At 41.1% G+C, this 20,409-nt stretch overlaps 1 protein-coding gene across 1 annotated transcript in view; it reads left to right on the top strand.

The window, feature by feature from the left end:
* mast2 (microtubule associated serine/threonine kinase 2) overlaps positions 1-20,409 on the top strand; it is a 234,321-nt gene that overhangs the window by 203,664 nt on the left and 10,248 nt on the right. Inside the window, exons 13-28 of the mRNA XM_085775245.1 lie at positions 4,158-4,259; positions 6,062-6,194; positions 6,871-6,938; positions 7,093-7,196; positions 8,408-8,616; positions 9,650-9,788; positions 10,451-10,583; positions 11,541-11,706; positions 12,285-12,386; positions 13,978-14,100; positions 14,224-14,333; positions 15,117-15,271; positions 16,232-16,401; positions 17,003-17,176; positions 18,139-18,402; positions 19,397-19,623. Of these exons, the coding sequence (XP_085631371.1) occupies positions 4,158-4,259; positions 6,062-6,194; positions 6,871-6,938; positions 7,093-7,196; positions 8,408-8,616; positions 9,650-9,788; positions 10,451-10,583; positions 11,541-11,706; positions 12,285-12,386; positions 13,978-14,100; positions 14,224-14,333; positions 15,117-15,271; positions 16,232-16,401; positions 17,003-17,176; positions 18,139-18,402; positions 19,397-19,623 (2,379 nt within the window). The remainder of the gene's footprint in view (positions 1-4,157; positions 4,260-6,061; positions 6,195-6,870; positions 6,939-7,092; positions 7,197-8,407; positions 8,617-9,649; positions 9,789-10,450; positions 10,584-11,540; positions 11,707-12,284; positions 12,387-13,977; positions 14,101-14,223; positions 14,334-15,116; positions 15,272-16,231; positions 16,402-17,002; positions 17,177-18,138; positions 18,403-19,396; positions 19,624-20,409) is intronic.

The raw sequence follows: 20,409 nt of genomic DNA, 5'->3' as shown, positions 1-20,409 counted from the left end.
TCTCCTCTCCTCTTCTTTCTCCTCTCCTCTCCTCCTCTCCTCTTCTTTCTCTCCTCTCCTCTTCTTTCTCTCCTCTCTCTTCCTCTCCTCTCCTTTTTCTCCTCTCCTCTTCCTCTCCTCTCCTTTCTCTCCTCTCCTCTTCTTTCTGCCCTCTTCTCTCCTCTTCTTTCTCTCCTCTCTCCTCCTCTCCTTTTTCTCCTCTCATCTTCTCTCCTCTCTTCTCCTCTCCTCTTCTCTCTCTTCTTTCTCCTCTCCTCTCCTCCTCTCCTCTTCTTTCTCTCCTCTCTCTTCCTCTCCTCTTCTTTCTCTCCTCTCTCTTCCTCTCCTCTCCTTTTTCTCCTCTCCTCTTCTCTCCTCTCCTTTCTCTCCTCCAATACTCTCCTCTTCTTTCTCTCCTCTTCTTTATCTCCTCTCCTCTTCCTTCTCTCTTCTCCTCTTCTTTCTCTCCTCTCCTCTTCTTTCTCTCATCTCTCCTCCATCTCCTCTTATTTCTCTCTTCATCCTCTCCTCCTCTCTGACTTTTATCTCTCCTCCACCTTTACCCTCTCTCTCTCTCTTCACCTCCGCCACTCGTCCTCCTCACCTCCTCTCTCCCTCTCATCCATCCCTGTCACGGCCTTAACAGTGACCTGGCTGGCGGTCACCATGACAACCTGCATCCAGGGCCCAGTTAGACTCCTGGAGGTCAAACACATCTGGATCTAACCGCTGCTCTCTGATTGGCTCCTCAGACCTCAGGCGGTGATGTCATCGCTGTCTACAGATTTGTTTTGTTCATTAACTTACAACCAATCACAGATCACCGTTTATATTGATCGACCAATGAGAGGAAGAGAGAGCTTCCTGTTCAGGCTTTTCAGTATAAAACACGTGGATGTTATTAGATATTTAGTTTGGACCTTAACAAGTTTATTCTTTAAATGTTTAGTGATAAAAACAGAGAGGAACAAAGAAAGATTTATTTTAAAGTCGGTAAAAGAAAAAAGATCAACATTTGTTTTTTAATGACTGAATGAAGTCGTTAATGACTCGTCATCTTAACTGATGAACGAAACCTCAGAGCTGTGACACTGTACAATTTTATATGAACAAATAAAACTGAAAAAAATCCAAAAACATCAAAACTTTATTAACCTGACAAAATGAATTCAGTTAAATATCTCAGAGGCTGATGTGAATCCAGATGTTGGACAGGTTAGATATTGACAATCTTATTATTATTTAGGGCTGCAACTAACGATTATTTTCATTATCGATTGATCTGTTGATTATTTAAACGATTAATCGATTAGATGACGTCCTCAAATGTCTTGTTTTGTCCACAAACCAAAGAGAGACTCATTTTATTGTCATAAAGGAACAAAGAAACCAGAAATATTCACATTTAAGAAGCTGGAATCAGAGAATTTGGACTTTTTTTTCTTAAAAAAAAACTACTCAAACTGATTATTAGATTATCAAAATAGTTGAGGATTAATTTAATAATCGATTATTATTGTTTGATTAATCGATGAATTGTTGCGGCTCTATTATTATTATTATTATGAATTAGCATCGAAGCTTCTTTTGGAAAAACTCCATGACACGTTTCATCCTGTTGTTGTCGGGTATCAAATGTTCATATATTAAAGAATAATAATAATAATAGTCTTTAACTTAACTTTAACTAATATTATTATTATTCTTTAATATATGAACATTTGATAAATGTACCCGACAACAACAGGATGAAACGTGTCATGGAGTTTTTCCAAAGTAGCTTCGATGCTAATTCAGCGAATTTGTTATGAGCTGATAATGAGACAAGGTACAATGGATGAGTGTTATATACTGTGTTTCATACACACACACACACACACACACACACACACACACACACACACACACACAGACACACACACACACACACACAGACACACACACACATTAGACATGCAGGGTGAATACAGAGACTCTGACTGGTTAATTAGCTGCAGCACAGTCACACGTCGTCCATTACTCACCTCAGTCCTTCTCCTTCACGCTCAACACAGAGACTCACTCTAATGCAGATGTAGCCTCACATACAGTACAGTACAGAGACCACACACACACACACACACACACACACACACACACACCCCTCCCCTCCAGGTTTCATTACAGTTATAAATAATTCAGGGTCGGGGGCCCCGGGGCCCTGCAGGCAGACAAACAGCAACACGTCGCCCACGCTTTGTTTATGAACCACCGCCTGCACTCTGTTACACACACACACACACACACACACACACACACACACACACACACACACACACACACATTATAAATACATACATTCATACAGTACATGCAGCATTCATAAATAAACACACACACATACACATATACACATACATTACCCCCCTGAGAATGAAACATGTTTTACACTGGGTGGTTTGTAATTGTTACGGCTTCCACTTTAGACACGCACACACACACACACACACACACACACACACACACACAGACACACACTGTCCTGGTCCAGTGTTTTGCAGCAGATGTGTTTCCAGTCGGTGACAGGGGGCTGCTGGGTAAATTACTCTGTCGTCTCCTGCACTGACAAGACATTTCACGGTGGATTTCAGGCAGCGAGGAGGAGGAGGAAGTGTGTGTGTGTGTGTGTGTGTGTGTGTGTGTGTGTGTGTCTGTCTGTGTGTGTGTGTGTGTGTGTGATTTAGATTACCTCTCAGGTGTCGACTCCTCCGTCCTCTTTGTCCTCAAACACAGAACAGAAACATGTTTCGTCTCTCGGCTCCAAGGTCAAAAACCAGGATGATGAATTATTAAAAGTGTCATTTAGAATAACAGACTAGATATACACCATCAACGCCTCTTCATCCATACGTTTATTAACAGGAAACAAGATCTGCCTATTACTCTATTACTTTTCATCATTTCTTTACTCCGACTAGGGACTACAGATGGAAATTAGCTGGGAGCTAAATCTGGTGCAACCATCTTTTCATTTTTTCCTTTAAATGATTAATGTAATTGCACATTGTCCCTTATTAAACTAATAAACTAAACTAAACTAGACTACAGATATTCATTCCTATCAAACGAGGCTTAGTAACAACAGCTTATTTTTACCGTCTTCCCCAACATCAAGTCATCAATTCAACATTACTTATAGAGGCTCCAAGCTCTGGACTGAATTAAACTCATCACTGAGCTCCATCTCCTCCCATTGCATTTTTAAAAAGAATCTGAAGGAATTTTTACTTTCCACAGGAACTTAATTATCTTTCCCTACTCGCTCTTTAACTATATTTTTACTCTGTCATTGTTCTGCTTTTGTCACATATTTTTTTTGCTGTTAGTTGCTTCAAGTCCTACCTTGATTCCTGCTGCTATTGATCTTTTGTCTCTTGTGTTGTATTATTGACAGAGCTGGAATCTTGTACAAGTTCGCTAGGACTTCGTTCCCTCCTTGCGCAGCGTTATACGCATTTTTTTTTGTGCTAAACAAATAAACCTAAAACCTAATAATGGATATCTATTAATATTATTATTATAATTATTATTATAATGAGCAGGGCCGGCCCAAGCCTCCATGGGGCCCTAAGCTAAATCTTTATTTTGGTGCCCCCTCTATTACTGCCAATAATTTCATTTTTTACTCTGTCATTACGAACCATCATATCCTAGCAGGTTTTTACCTATTTTATCTATGGTTTTTATTCTGAAGACACCAAATTCAGCTAAAAGTGCAGCAGCCCGAGGTTGATTTACATTTCATCTTCAAATTGATGTAGTACTAAGATACTGAATGTCACCTATAGGTCGACTAAAAGTAACAAAATAAACCAACAGACAATGCATTTACTGTAAACACATCATCTTCTTTTTTAAATTTTTCGTTTTAAATATAGGCTACTGCAACAGAAATGTGCAACAACAATTTGAAATGCAACAATAATTTAATACATTTTTTGTAATTACGCAGTGTCTCTCTAAGGATCGACAAAAGTTACGCACTACAATTTAAAAAAGTTACTTGCCTTTTGGGGCCCCCCAATAGTCACGGGGCCCCAAGCAGGTGCTTAGTTCGCTTATGCCTTGGGCCGGCTCTGATAAAGAGGGATGAGAACCTCTCTGGTCCTGACGTTAACCCTTTGTTGTTGTGTGTTCAGGCTCACGAGCGCTCAGAGAGTGTGGAGGTGACCTTCGTCACGCAGCTGGTCAAGAAGCTGATGATCATCATCGCCCGGCCGGCGCGGCTGCTGGAGTGTCTGGTAAGAAACTACACAAACTACACAAACTACACAAACACACAGCTGGAGTCAAACATCTGGAGGAAACTTTTAGACAAAAGTCGACATCACAGAGAGAAGCTGAAGACAAAATGTACAGCAGCTTTGAGTTTATTACAACTTTATTGTCTTTATTCTCTAGTTTCTGATTTAATCCGACTTCATTTCTGTTAACCACTGAATGTAAAAGTCCAGATGGAACCGGTTCAGTTCAGTTCAGTTCAGTTCAGTTTTATCATCCCACAGAGGGAAACTCACAAGGACAATCACAACAATAGCATAGAGAGATAAACACAAAAACCATAAAAACATAGAAATCACAGAAAAAAAACTGTTTTAGGAAGTAAAATGCATCAAATAAGAACAGTCGTTAACATCACATGCAGTTGTTATTTTGTGCAGAATGAAACCAGATGAGGTAAAAAGGTTAAAACAGACTCTATAAGATAAAACCATCAGGGTTTTTCTACATTTAAACAGTTCAAGTGTTTTTTTTCTGGATCTAAATCAGGATGGACTGACCTGAAGTCTGTTGTTGTTCACTGCAGCTCTGCTCCACGCAGGGTTAATAAACAGTTCAGAGCTGCTCAGATGATTTAACCACAGACCCAGATTCATTTATACGTAAACGTAGACGACTGATGGAGACAAACTGGGAGAATAGAGAGGTGGATAATTGGAGGAGGGAGAGAAGGGAGGAGGAGGAGGAGGAGGAGCTGTCCTCTTGTCTCCTTCAGTAGTTTTGAGTGATCACCTGCAGCTGAAGCTGTGACACCGACAGGACCAGTCTGTAGATGGAAACACACGGACGGAGGAGGGAGGACGAGTCTCCATGGAGACACAGGAGTCAAAGAGACTGATTCACTGCAGAACTCTGATGGATTCTGGATATCATCTTATTAACTCAATTCAATTCAAACAGCTTTATTGGCATGAACAGAAATGTGTTGTTGCCAAAGCATTTCACAAAATATTTACATCATACATTACAATATTACAATTCATATTTAGTACAGTACAATACAATTTTATACAATTATAAATCTATGAATTTTGGGATGTTACTGTATAGTGATTCCCCCAGGCTGTGGCAGACAGATATATACGTATATAGAGAGAGGAGAGAAAGTGGAAGAGAGGAGAAGAGAGGAGAGGAGAGAAGGAAGAGGAGGAGAGAGGAGATAAAGAAGTGGAGAGGAAAGAAGGAAGATGAGGAGAGGAGAGGAGAGAAAGAATATATATATTTTGCTGCCGTCCCTTCACCTAAAGCTGCGTTCACACCGGACCTTTTGTTTTTAGAATGAGCGATGAGTTTACATGTTAAATCAATGCAAACAAGCGATTAATCGCCCAGACGAAAAACGTTTTTTCGCTCAAGTCGCTCCTGTCGCTCGAGATGAGAAATCCCAACTCTCCGGCCGTGAGTCGCTCGTCGCTCGGCTCTGATTGGCTGCCGTAATCCCTGTAGTGCCGGTGTAAACAGAGACACATGGCAGTGGGCATGACGTCATCAAAGCGAAAATGCGAGTCTGTGGCTCTGTGCCAAATTGACGAGCGAATGCAGCTGAGCGACAGGGCGTTTTTTTTGGAGCGATACGAGCGACAGGGACAAAAATAAAAGGTCCGGTGTGAACGCAGCTTAACAAAATTGACACTTTCTCCTCTGGGGTTAAACATGTGGAACTTTCTTATTTTCTTCACTATTTCCCCAAAGTGAGAGTTTCTTATTGAAGAATACTTGTCACTAACTCTCTGTCTCTTGTCTGTTGTCTCGGTGTGTGCAGGAGTTTGACCCGGAGGAGTTCTACCACCTGCTGGAAGCAGCAGAGGGCCATGCTAAAGAGGGACAGGGCATCAAGTCTGACATCCCCAGATACATCATCAGCCAGCTGGGCCTCACCAGGGATCCTCTGGAGGGTAAGAGACCACTACAGACCACTACAGACAACTACAGACCAGTACAGACCACTACAGACAACTACAGACCAGTACAGACCACTTCAGACCAATATAGACCAATACAGACCAATACAGACCAGAACAGACCAATATAGACCAATATAGACCAATACAGACCAATACAGACCAGAACAGACCAATATAGACCAATATAGACCAATACAGACCAGAACAGACCAATATAGACCAATATAGACCAATACAGACCAATACAGACCAGAACAGACCAATATAGACCAATATAGACCAATACAGACCAGTACAGACCAATACAGACCAATACAGACCAGTACAGACCAATACAGACCAATACAGACCAGTATAGACCAGTACAGACCACTACAGAGCACTACAGACTACTACAGACCACTACAGACCACTACAGACCACTACAGACCAGTATAGACCAGTACAGACCACTACAGAGCACTACAGACTACTACAGACCACTACAGACCCGTATAGACCAGTACAGACCAGAACAGACCAATACAGACCAGAACAGACCATTACAGACCAGTATTGACTAATACAGACCAGTACAGACCAGTAGAGACCACTATAGACCAGTATAGACCGGTACAGACCAGTCCTGTCCCCTGACGTGCCTCCTGTCCCTCCTCTCTTCCTGTAGAAATGGCCCAGCTGAGCAGCTACGACAGCGGGAACCCAGAGACTCCAGAGACGGACGACTCAGTGGACGTGAGTTTGTGTTTGTGTTTACTGGACCGGTCTCCATAGCGATTAGTGCAACCGGATGTCTTCTTCTTCTTCGTCTCACCTGAACCATCTTCCCTTTCATCTTGTCTTTTTGAATTGTGTCCAATCAAACGGATGGTTTCTGTTTCTGCCTCAGAGTCGAGGAACGGCGGTCCCAGCTGCTCCTCCTCAGACCAAGACCAAGACGCCCCGCGAGGAAGACTTTGAGAACATCAAGCTCATCAGTAACGGAGCCTACGGGTACGACCACACTCTCCTTTAGACTTTTTCTTATTTGCACATATAAAATAGAACAAAACATTTACTTATCTCTCTTACTAGTGAGAAAGATACGAAAAAAAAAAAAAGTGCAGGTGAGGTCTGAAACCTGAAAGACTTATAACACGACCTCACCTTGACCTAACAGATAATTGAAACACAGTAAAGAAATAAGAATCACATACCTTGTTCAAGGTAGAGAAATAACAAAATTAAAATGAAAGAAAATTAGAAAATTAGAAAATTTGAAATACTTTATTTAATCCCCGAGGGGAAATTTAAAATGTCACAGAGCAGCAGCAAGACAATACAGACAACAACACAGATCACAAAACACTGAGTGAAAATACATGAAGACATAAAAACACATAGTGTATTAAAACACAGAATAAAAAAGAAATAAATATATGAATAAGAGATGCGTGTAGAAGGTTAAAAAGTTAAGAAGTTAAAGAAGAAGAAGTGCTGGGTCCAGGATGCTTATGGTGACTGCATTAATTCATCAGATTGAGGAGTTGTACAGCTGTATTGCAGTGGGTATGAATGAATGTTTATATCGCTCTCTTGAGCAGCAAAAAAAAGGAAAGAAAAGAAATAAAGACAAGGGAAGATGATGATAGTAAAAATAATAGTAGTAGTAATGATAACAACACTAAATACTGTAAATAAATAGAAAGAGGTGAGAAAAGAAAGCGAAACAAAAGAAAAAAACTGATACAGATAAATTAAGTTCAAGTAAACACAAAAAAAGAGGCGTGAGGCGCTAGGAAAGGCAAAGTTGAAATGTCAAACCAAGTTTTATTGTTCTATTAAAGGGACAACGAGGAGTTTTGTTAAAGTGAAGTGTTTCCTCACTACATTTATGAGCCTCCGCACCGTGAAATTATTTGACCGGCGCAAGACAGACTCATGTTTTCATTCATCAAGAATTAAAGTCAGAGGTTGGAAGACGATCACATACCGTCGTAGTTCCCACCATAAACGGAGATTCATACGGCGGCGTTATTCTCATGACTCGCCACGAAACCGAAAGTAAAGAAACGCTGGTCGGCTCGCCCAGCATTTCCACCACCACTAATAATAACAAAATAACCATAGAGACAAAACCATAGATTTATCTAAAATGGAGCCATTAACAAGTGGTAACGGAGATTCATCCACATTAATATGAGACTTGTTGTTGTTGTTTCCAGAGCGGTGTTCCTGGTGCGCCACAAAGAGACCCGGCAGCGCTTCGCCATGAAGAAGATCAACAAGCAGAACCTGATGCTGAGGAACCAGATCCAGCAGGCCTTCGTGGAGAGAGACATCCTGACCTTCGCAGAGAACCCCTTCGTGGTCTCCATGTTCTGCTCCTTCGAGACGCGACGGCACCTGTGCATGGTGATGGAGTACGTGGAGGGTAAGAGCCTCACCAAAGACAGTTTAGTCTTCAGTTTAGGTGCAAATATGACTTGACCCCCCAAAAATTCTAACAAAAGGTTTCTCAGCTGGTGGTATTTTCTCATTTACAGAGTGATAAAAAGAGATATCCAAAATCCCCTCTGCACTGCAAAAACTCAAAATTCTAGTCAAAATGTCTCATTTCTAGTCAAAACTAATCTCATTCTACTCTAAAATAAGACTCATCACCTAAAAATCAACTTGTTTTTAGATCATTTCCACTTGTTTCAAAAATAACACCTTTCTAGTGGTCAAACTTTGGTAAACTTTTAGTATGTTATTAAGGACATCTAATACTATAAAAAACAGCTGAGAAACCTTTTGTTAGAATTTTTTTAGGGTTAGGTGTTTTTTTTGAAAAATGAAACCAAGAGCTTCCATGAGGAGTCAGCTTCCTGTATGATGTCACTAGGCTTCTGCTCGGCCACGCCCCTTTAGGGAGACCAGAGGCAGCCTGGAGTGTATTGACTCCAATGGGACAGTTGAACGTGAACACAGATTATGGTCGATTCTTTCTCCCCACAGTCACTGAAGTAAATTTTGAACTCATTTTTCACAAGCCACATCTCTTCTGAACAGTTTGACACCAAAATGTCAACTTTCAGACGGACACATCAGGAGAAAATCCATTTTGTTCCAGACCTGTCTCTGTCTCTACGACACACTCTCATCAGATTTGGCACAGATCTCCTAGGCAACGTCAAACAAACGGCCGCAAACTCCCGTGAAAATGATTTAAATTATTTTTGTCACGCTAAATATGACTGTTAGTAGTGTAAATATTTAATGTTATCATAAGAAAATATAAATATCTCACTTTCATCTACCTACACATTGTATAAATCCACACACACGTTCACAGACGAGGTGGTGACGGTTGGCCACGCCCATTTAGAGAGACAGGAAGTGTACTATACAGTTTTTATCAAAAAATGGCCGCTCGTGGGGTATCTAGGTAAATTATGATTTCTCTCTCCCTCTCTCCTCTGCAGGTGGAGACTGCGCCACGCTGCTGAAGAACATCGGAGCGCTGCCCGTCGACATGGCGAGGATGTACTTTGCAGAGACGGTCCTGGCTCTGGAGTATCTGCACAACTACGGCATCGTCCACCGAGACCTGAAGCCCGACAAGTGAGTCGTGAGGAGATGCAATGTTTTCAGGTTGCAGGGTTTCCCGCAGCTGCCGCCTAAACTAACGCCTTAAAAAAAAAAGAAAAAAAGTAGCGATATTCGCCGCCGCCCCCGTCGGACGATCGCCTTCATTCATCTCTGCAGTGATGGGAATAACAGTGTTACTAACGGCACTACTTTTTTCAGTAACAGTAATCAAAGGAAGCTCCTGCATACTGTTAAAGCTCCAGTCTGTAACTTATTTGTCTTTTTATGATCAAAAATCAAACATGTCTTTCATAAATCTGTATTTCACTGAAGGTGAATCACAGCTGCATCCAAAGTAAAGCTTTCTGGTTCCTTAGAATGAGTTGTTACAAGTCGTTACAAATACAGAAGTGGGCGACGCACCGAACCGAGGCGGCCATGTTGCATCGTGACCGTAGGTAACCATGGAAACGGCCTGTTAAAACCAATGAATGCAACATCAAGAATACGTTCAGATATGCAGCCGCACCGCTAGATGGGGGGAATTCCTACGTACTGGGGCTTTAACTTGCATTGTAGTTTTAATGAAAGCACAGCGTCGGGAGGCGAACTGGATTCATTCTTTGCAGACGCTGTGATGGATGTTCAGCTGAGACAGATGTTGATGACGATGTTCTGCTCTGCTCCTCCTCCAGTCTCCTCATCACGTCCATGGGACACATCAAGCTGACGGACTTCGGCCTGTCCAAGATCGGACTGATGAGTCTGACCACCAACCTGTACGAAGGACACATCGAGAAAGACACCAGAGAGTTCCTGGACAAACAGGTAGCAGCTCGTCAACACGTCTCTGTGTCGCATCAGCTTCTACCCTGTTTAGTGGTTCAGGACGAACTGTGAAGTTAGGTTGTGACTCGTGTCTGTTGATTAAAGAAGTTGAAATATTTCCATGTTTGTCTATTCTGGGTCACATTAGAAGTCATCACATTTCAGACCAAAGGTGAAGTGTTTTTACTGTTCTCTGATGTAAAAATGGCTCATGTTTGACCCTTAACATTATTCAAGGCTTAAAGCCATCTGCCTGTTGGTTGCCAGTCAATTAAATAAATAATATGTTCCATAAACATTTTTAATTTCGCTCGAAATAGTTCACTTTAGGCGGCTCCTTGGGAAAAATGTTCTGGTAGAGCCCTCGCTACCGCAAATGCTCAATAAAATGCTCCCGACACTTCATTGTGCTTTATTGAATGTATTTTCAACTACAAACAAGCCTAACACGCAGCTCATATTGCAATCAATTTCTAATTTTGTGACTCCGCATTTCTTTTGTACATTTTTTATTTGTTATGATAAATTTAATCCATAATAGTCTTAAAAAGATCTTAAAAAGTCTTACATTTGAGCTGGTGAAACCTGCAGAGACCCTGTTTTAGAAAAAAAAAAGGGCAGACCTGAAAGTAACCAGTACTTTTCAGCCTTCCTAGAAATTAACTTGAGTAAAAGTACAAATATTTGTCTTGGAAATGTATTCAAGTAAGAGTAATAAGTACCAAAGAAATCTAATACTCAAGTAAAGTACAAATCCTGTGGATATGTACTTAAGAACAGTACTCAAGTAAATTTACTCAGTTACTCTCCACCACTGGAAATGTTTGAAAGTTTTTGGAGAAATTGTACCACTTTTACAGAAATGTGTCTATTATATTTGATGTTGGTGTTGTGTGACTGAAATTCATTCCTTCATCATCCATCGTGTCTCTCCACCTCCCGTTCTCCCGTGTCCAGGTGTGTGGGACGCCGGAGTACATCGCCCCGGAGGTGATCCTGCGTCAGGGCTACGGGAAGCCGGTGGACTGGTGGGCCATGGGCGTCATCCTCTACGAGTTCCTGGTCGGCTGCGCTCCGTTCTTCGGAGACACGCCGGAGGAGCTGTTCGGTCAGGTCATCAGCGGTGAGTCAGGTTACCGTGACAACCACAGGGGTGTGTGAGTGGGGTTCAGGGTTTGGACACTGCAAAAACTCAAAATCTTTTCAAGAATATTTGTCTTATTTCTTGTCAAAATGTCTCATTTCTAGTCAAAACTAAACTCTTTCCATTTCAAATGAGACTCATCACCTAAAAAATAACTTGTTTTTAGATCATTTTCACTTGTTTTAAACTCATTTTCACTTGAAATAAGTAGAAAAATCTGCCAGTGAAAGCAAGTTTTTTTTTGGTGCTTGTAATAAGAAAGAAAAACTTGCTCCACTATCAGATTTTTCTACTTATTTCAAGTGAAAATCTGCTTGAAAGAAGTTTAAAAAAGTGTCTAAAAACAAGCTGCTTTTTAATTTGAATGTGATGAGTCTTATTTTAAGTAGAATGAGATTTGTTTTTACTAGAAATAAGACAAATATTCTTGGTGAGATTTTGAGTTTTTGCAGTGGGCTCCGTGCGGTTACCGTGACAACCACAGGGGTGTGTGTATGGGTGTTGGTGTGTGTATGTGTTGTTTAGAGTTTGATGTTTCCGTGTGTGTGTGTGTGCAGATGAGATCGTGTGGCCGGAGGAGGATGAAGCTCTGCCTCAGGAGGCTCAGGACCTCATCGCCAAACTGCTGAGACAAAACCCACTGGAGAGACTGGGCACAGGTAACACACACCTGGACTGATGGATAGATAGATAGATAGATAGATAGATAGATAGATAGATAGATAGATAGATAGATAGATAGATAGATAGATAGATAGATAGATAGATGGATAGATGGATGGATGGATGGATGGATGGATGGATGGATGGATGGATGGATGGATGGATAGATAGATAGATAGATAGATAGATAGATAGATAGATAGATAGATAGATAGATAGATAGATAGATAGATAGATAGATAGATAGATAGACAGATAGACAGATAGACAGATCAGACCAGTACATACAATAATGGGACAATGACATAAAATAAAATAAACACACCTGACACACCTGGACACACACACACACACTTCATAAACAGTCCAGACAGGAAGTAGGAAGTAGAAACAGGAAGTAGATGGTCTCTGTGAAGGAGTAGCAGCAGCAACAACAGCTAATACAACATCATCATCATCATGTTGTATTACATCATATTTTGCGGTGACATCATCGTTTCCAAAGTTTAATGTGAAACAGTGACATCATCGTGTCTTAGAGCTTAGATCGGGCCCAAAAAAAATCAAGCCCGACCCCGAGACCGGCCCGATCCGACACATCAACTGTAATTATGAGCCCGAGCCCGATTTCAACCCGACATTTTTTTATTTTTTATTTTTTAAATCCGTGGGCTGTTTAAATTGGGCGTCCTCCCACTTTCCATCAAAGGTGCTCAAACTCAAATTCTCCTGATATGACTTTATTTTTTTCTTTATATTCTCTAACTCCATGTTGCTCAGCTGCTGCTGCACGAGCAGACCGGTGATGCAGTCAGTGTGTGGCGAGCGCGCCGCTGCTGCTGCACGTGAAGGAGACGTGATGCTTTTTTTTTTTTTAACTTTGTGCAACATTAAATATTTTTACCACTTTTTTTCTATAAAAAACTTAACTTTTTATTTTATTTTTATTTTTTTTGTAGAATTTACCACTTTTTTCTAGAACTGTTAAACTTTTTTTTTTTTGAGAATTCTTATTTTTTGAGAAATTTTACCACTTTTTTTTAGATTTTTTTTTAAACCTTTTTTTTTTGAGAAATTTTACCACTTTTTTCTAGAAAAAATGTCTTTTTTTTTTTTTTTACTCTTTTGAGATATTTTACCACTTCTTCCTAGAAATGTTTGAATGTTTTTGTAGAAATTGTACCACTTTTCCAGAAATTTCTCTATTATATTTCAAAAAATTCACACCATTGGCCATAATTTGAATGTACAAATTCAAATGTTTGTTTGTCTCAAAATGTTGTCCAATGGGGGTCCGTGGTCTGATTTGTGTCAATTTAATGCTTTTTTTTTTTTTTACTTTGTGCAACATTGCAAACTTTCATTACGTACAGGCTTACCTTTCCAAAAATAAATAGTTAAATGAAATATTGCTGATTGTGGCTTAGCTTTCTGTCCACCTAAAAAATCAACACACAAATGCTTGATGAAAGGCTCGGGGGCCGAGCTCGGGCTGAGACTCTAAACTCTATGGTGTCTCAGATGTGATTTAACTTTAACTTGTAATAGTTGTTGTTTTGATGACAGACATGTTTTTATCTCCTCCAGGCAGTGCCTTCGAGGTGAAGCAGCATTCCTTCTTCAGGGAGTTGGACTGGAACAGTCTCCTGAGGCAGAAAGCAGAGTTCATCCCTCAGCTGGAGTCAGAGGACGACACCAGCTACTTCGACAGTACGACGCCTCCTATTGGTCACTGACTGCTGCTGCTGTAGCCATGACAACCTGCTGACCTGTCTCTGTGTGTGTGTGTGTGTGTGTGTGTGTGTGTGTGTGTGTGTGTGTGTGTCCCGTCAGCTCGGTCCGACCGGTACCACCACGTGGACTCGGAGGAGGAGGACGACACCAACGACGAAGAGCACGTGGAGATCAGACAGTTCTCCTCCTGCTCGCCTCGCTTCAGCAAGGTACACACACACTAACACACACACACACACTAACACACACACACACACACACACACACACACACACACACACACACACACACACACACACACACTAAGACACACACAAACCTCATATTAGGGCCAAAAGCATCATCAAAGACATTCCTCACAGCCTTTATTCCTACAGTCTGGTCTCCTCAGTGTTTATCAGGTGAATCATCTTCAGGTTTATTTATTCATGGTTCCCTAAAAAAAAATCTTTCCATCATTTTTTCATAATATATTTGCTTACAACCATCAATTTCACACCTATTTCACACGTAACTCTTACCACCTTAGAACCCCATATTGTTGTACCTCCTAATCACAGTTCTGTTACTTTATCGTTGGCCTAGAATATGGAATTTATTACCTGCACATTTTTTTTAACTTATCTTAAGTCGAGCACTACAGTCACTTCTGCTAACCAGTCAATACTTTCCACATGCTCTGCCTATATAAACTGGGATTACTTTATATTTTTTTACCATATTTTTATCAAGCTTTTGTACTGCATTGTACAATGTTAAATCATGTTAAACCATGTTTGTATTTATTATGTATGAACGGTTTTTGTACTTCACAAATGTATGCACATTAGTTTAGAGCTGTAGTTGGAGAAATCCACCCTACAAGACCCTGGAGGGTTTTTTTTTTCGTCATTTCTCCTTCACATTATATATGTTATATCTTTTTTAACTTTTTGATATGTGAAATAAATATATATATAATGTATATATGTGTGTGTGTGTGTGTGTTGCAGGTGTACAGCAGCATGGAGCGTCTCTCCCTCCACGAGGAGAAGAGGACTCCTCCTCCCACCAAGCGCAGCCTCAGTGAGGAGGGGGGAGACCGGCTGGACAGTCTGAGTGGACTCAAGTCCAGAGACCGGTCCTGGCTGGTCGGATCCCCGGAGATGTGAGTCCTGGTCCTGGTCCCAAGAGTTCCCGTATGCAGGGACATCCAGACCGGAAGTCCCAACCGGAAGTTGCTCTTCTTCGTGTGGATCATTTCTATGTAGATAAAAAAATAACTCAGTAACTCAAATGGTCCATGATAAAAAAAAAAATTTCCAGCGGATATCTTAGTTACAACATGATTGAGCTAACTAAATATTTTTTTGCATGGATCGTTTATTAACTCATTGAGTGCCAACCACGTAATTTCTCGTTTTTCGTTCCCATGCGTTGAGTGCCAAAAACGAGATTTCTTGTCTTTTCTAGAAAAAAAGCAGGGATTTTGGTGAAACCCAGCCATGTTTAGCTTGACTTTTCTTATGAACGGAGGCACGTAGAAACAAACGGTTTGTGGCCATTTGAAGCAGAAAGTTTCACCTTTCAAATGAGCCACAGTATGTGTTGGTGGCAATAATATAGAATACACTGTGGCTCTACAAAAATCGTCAAAAATGGTCTAAATTGCCGGCACACTTGACTAAAACTTTGGAAAGGAGCGCGGCACTCAATGAGTTAAGTTATTGAGTTATTAGAAACGCTGCTAACGGCTAACGGCTAATGGCTAGCGCCGCTCCTGCTGACAGCAGACCAGGAGAGAGAGAGAGAAAAAAGAAATGAAATGTCGTTGGTGGGTGCTTTGGTTGTGTTTAGGCAATGAAGAAAGGAGTTGGTTAAGTTTAGTAAAAAGAGCAGGTTAGACAGGCCAGAGAGAGAGAATAACATAGAAATAATATACACGAAGAAGAGCAACTTCCTGTTGGGACTTCCGGTGTGGATGAGCTGAGCTAATGGCGGCGCCCGTGGTGATGGTTCTGGATGTGAGAGTGTTGTTGGTGTCTAACCTCTTTTCTCCTCTCTCCTCCTCCTCCTCTCTCACCTCCTCCTCCTCCTCCTCCTCCTCCTCCTCCTCCTCCTCCTGCAGCCTGAGGAAGCGTCTCTCCGTATCTGAGTCGTCCCACACGGAGAGCGACTCCTCTCCTCCCCTGACGGTCCGGAGGCGCTGCTGCTCCGCCATCATCGAGATGCCGCGCTTCGCCATCTCCTCCGAGGAGGAAGGAGGAGGAGGAGGAGGAGGAGGAGGAGGAGGAGGAGGTGAGACTGAGGAGAGAGGAGGAGAAGAAGGAGAAGAAGCTGCAGGAAGTGACTGTCACTACCCGATTTGTGACAGCTACGTACGGCAACTCCACTTGGACAAACTTAGTTGAATTGACTTTGACTTATTTAAAAAAAAAAAAAAAACTTTATTAGTGATGTAAACTGAGGGTTGGTTGTGGTGGTTTGGATCTTGATGCTCAGAAAACAGGAACAGAGGCGACTTTTAGTGTTTACTGTCGTCTTTTCTCGCCAGCCTCATCACCATGACAACCACAAACAATCACAACTACCACAACACGGCTGTCTTGTGACGGACGTCCGCGGTCGGCTACAACATGTCAGTTACACAGACTGTCACTTAAAAAAAAATAAATAATTTTCACAGTACCGTATTTTAAATTTACAGAACTTTAAGCAGACTTCTGCTTGTACGCAAATCTGGCAGTGCCCAAATGAAGTTTGTCCAAGTGGAGTTGCCGTAGACAGCGGTCAAAGATGGCGGCCGGTATTTACACAAATCTGGCAGCGATGCAAATCGGGTAGTGTCAGTGACATCATCTGAGCTCTGACTCTGACTTCCTGTTTCTGTGTTTCTCAGCAGGAAGTCGTAAGAGTCCCGGCCTCCTGGGGAGCGGCGTCGTCCGCGGCCCTCGGAGCGACGAGCTTCCTCTCGCCATCCCAGAGCTGCCGGTGGAGCGGGAGCTGAAGCTGGACGAGTCTCCCACCACGCCGAGCTCCACCAGCAGCCAGCTCAGCAAGACCACACTCACACGTCAGTACAACGCCACACTGAACAAGCCAGCCTCAGGGCTTCATATGGAGTCGTCAGTCAGTCCTTCCTGCATCTCCGCTTGTTTTCATTTAATCAACCAGCTGCAACTTTAGAAAGTTAATTATTCTCTATTTCAAAATCAGAGCGTTTACATGACAGTTAAAAAAAAGTTCATGTAAACACGTTAGTCAGACTGCAACACCCAGATAATGTGAATGGAAACTGGTTTTCTTCTGCATGTATACGCCTGAATCTGACTGAAACTCATGTGTACATGTAAAAAGCATGTGTTTTTTTTTAAAGAAAAAGAAGCCCAAGGTCCAACCTGAGTCATTTGTTTATATTTTCAGCCTGGACCGGCGCTTCTGGTCAGGAACAGTAGTTAAGAGCTCTAATTTATTTATTTTTAGTTATTTACTATGTCAGTGGTTCTCAAACTAACAAATTAAACCAAAATTTTGAAGCAAACACCAGAATTACACAAATATTTGTTCTGATACTAAAGAACATTACTTATTTTACGTTAATTTTTTAATCAATGTACTGTACGTTCAAATTAGAGCCAATGGAATACAGTTTTTAGAGAAATTGTAGAGATTTTTTGGGAAAAAAGTGGTAATAATTTTCCCTTAAAAAAAAGACTTTAAAAAAAATCTAGAAAAAAGTGGTAAGATTTCTCAAAAAAAGTCACAGCTGCACTCAGCTGTGACTGGAAACACAGGGAATGATGACGCTTTCTCTTTTACTGGAGTCAGGAAAAGTTAGTGAATGATGATCAATGATATAAGAAACATGCAGGTCTGACTTTGACTCATCTGATGTTTATTGTGCTTTTATTTTGTTGATTTTCCTGTTTGTTGAGGAAAAAGCAGCACTTCCTGTCAAACTCTTTAACATTTCCTGAATTAAAGGCTCACTTCCTGTCTGTGTCTGTGTCTGTGTCTGTGTCTGTGTCTGTGCAGCCGGCAGCTCAGGTGACGTGTGCGAGCGAGCTAACGGCGCTAACGGAGCTAACGGCGGCGGAGGGGGCGGAGCTAAAGCTGCGGCCGACAGCGACTCTCCAGCGACGCCCAGAGCGATCAGCGACCTGGCGGCTCGCCGGGCTCGCCACCGGCTGCTGTCTGGAGACGGCGACAAACACGGGACGACGGCGCCGAGCTCCAAACCGCTCAACAAGGTCATCAAGTCGGCGTCGGCCACCACGCTGTCGCTGATGATCCCAGCAGGTCAGCGGCTCTCAAACTTCTTTACATCAACGACTCTAAATTAACACAAATTAGACCACAGACCCCCACTGGACAAAATGTTGAATCAAACACCAGAAATACACAAATATTTGTTCTGAGATTAAAGAACGTTGCTTTTTTAGTCAATGTACTGTACGTTCAAATTAGGGCCAATGGTGTAAATTTTTGGAAATATTGTAGAGAGATTTCTGGGGAAAAAAATGGTAAAATTTCTCCAAAAATGTGAACACATTTCTGGAGAAAAAAAGAGGTAAAAATTAAAAAAAGTAAAAAAAAATTTTAATTTTTTTTTTTAGAAAAAAGCGGTATGATTAAAAAAAAGAGAAAAAAAAAGGTTACATAACATTTCTCAAAAGCAATTCTAGAAAAAAGTGGTAACATTGCTCAAAAAATTGGTAAAATGTATCCAAAAGCGTTAAAACATTTCTACAAAAAATTGGTAAAAATTTTTAAAAACAGAAAATTTAAAGAAAAAGTTTTTTAAAAAATTCTAGAAAAAAGTGGTAAAATTTTTTAAAAAACAATTCTAGAAGAATGTGGTAACATTTCATTGTGAAAAATTAAGAAAAAGTGATAACATTTCTTTTAATTTTTATTTTTTTAAAGTGGTAAAAATTTTCAAAAAAAAAAAAGTTTAAAAAAAGAAAATTCTAGAAAAAAGAAAGAAAAAGTAAAAAAAAATTCTAGAAAAAAGTGGTAACATTTCATTGTGAAAAATGAAGAAAAAGTGATAAAATGTATGTATGTAAATATCAAAACATAAATTAAACAAAAGGGGTAAAAATTTCTCCCAAAAAAATAAAATAATAATAATTCTACAAGGGGTAAAATTTAAAAAATAAAAAGTTGGGGACCCCCTTCAACCCTCTGAAGGACCCCTGGGGGTCCCCGGACCCTACCTTCAGAACCACTGCAGTAAATTACCACGCTAACATCACCGTGAAGTTCATCCATCGACCTCCTCTGCCCTCAGATCACCACGGAGCCTCCCCATTGGCCAGCCCCATGTCGCCACACTCACTGTCGTCCAACCCGTCGTCACGGGACTCGTCCCCGAGCCGCGACCTGTCGCCGGCGGTGACCAGCGTCAAACCGGCCATCATCATCCACCGCGCGGGGAAGAAGTACGGCTTCACGCTGAGAGCCATCAGAGTCTACATGGGGGACTCGGACATCTACACGGTGCACCACATGGTCTGGGTGAGTCCTGCTGGTTGTTTAGGAAGTCACAGAAAACACAGGGAAAATGAGGGAAAAAAGTCTGGAAATGTTCTGGAAAAGCTGGAGTTGTCCTGGAAAATTATTTAATCACAGTCGACTCCTGCACTTGCTAATAGGTATTCTTGTCATGCCCTATTGATTAACTGTTTTATTGTATTGTATTGTATTATATTGAATTTTTCTAAGTGTAATTTATATAACCTTGTTTTCACTTTAAGCACTCCCCTCCCCCTTCCCCTTCAGGCTGCACTTGAAAATAAGAATTTTGTTCTTAATTTGCTCGCCTGGGTAAATAAAGGTTAAATGAAATTAAAAAAAACATGGTGACATCAGCTCCCAGAGCTCTGTTTGACGCGTTCAGACCCTGCTAAGGATTTATTTTGTGTCTTCTGCTGAGTGACAGATAGAGGAGCAGCACCTGGTTTAAAAACAAAATCAACACATTTACATTGTTCTATGATAAATTTGTCATATTTTTTTATGATTCCATATCGGATCTTTCAAATGAAGATCGATATGAATCTGATTTTTTTTTTTTTTTTTTTTTAAAGCCAGCCCTAAAAAACAGTGACGGACCTGTAGGCTTTAATAACAAACTGAATCGGGTGATGTTGTGTCTTTAGCCCCGTGGGAGTTGAAGCTTTTAGCCCGGGTTAACTTGACTCGTGCACCTTTACTGCATGGAAAAAATGTCCACATTGACTCCGGTGTAAAAAGATTAGAAAGAATGTATTTATTCCTTGTTTTACAAAGTATCTTATTACA

The sequence above is a fragment of the Trachurus japonicus genome, chromosome 4 (genome assembly GCF_045865225.1).
Source record: "Trachurus japonicus isolate A0001 chromosome 4, Traja_1.0".
NCBI lineage: Eukaryota > Metazoa > Chordata > Actinopteri > Carangiformes > Carangidae > Trachurus > Trachurus japonicus.
This window is presented reverse-complemented; position numbering and strand designations above follow the sequence as displayed.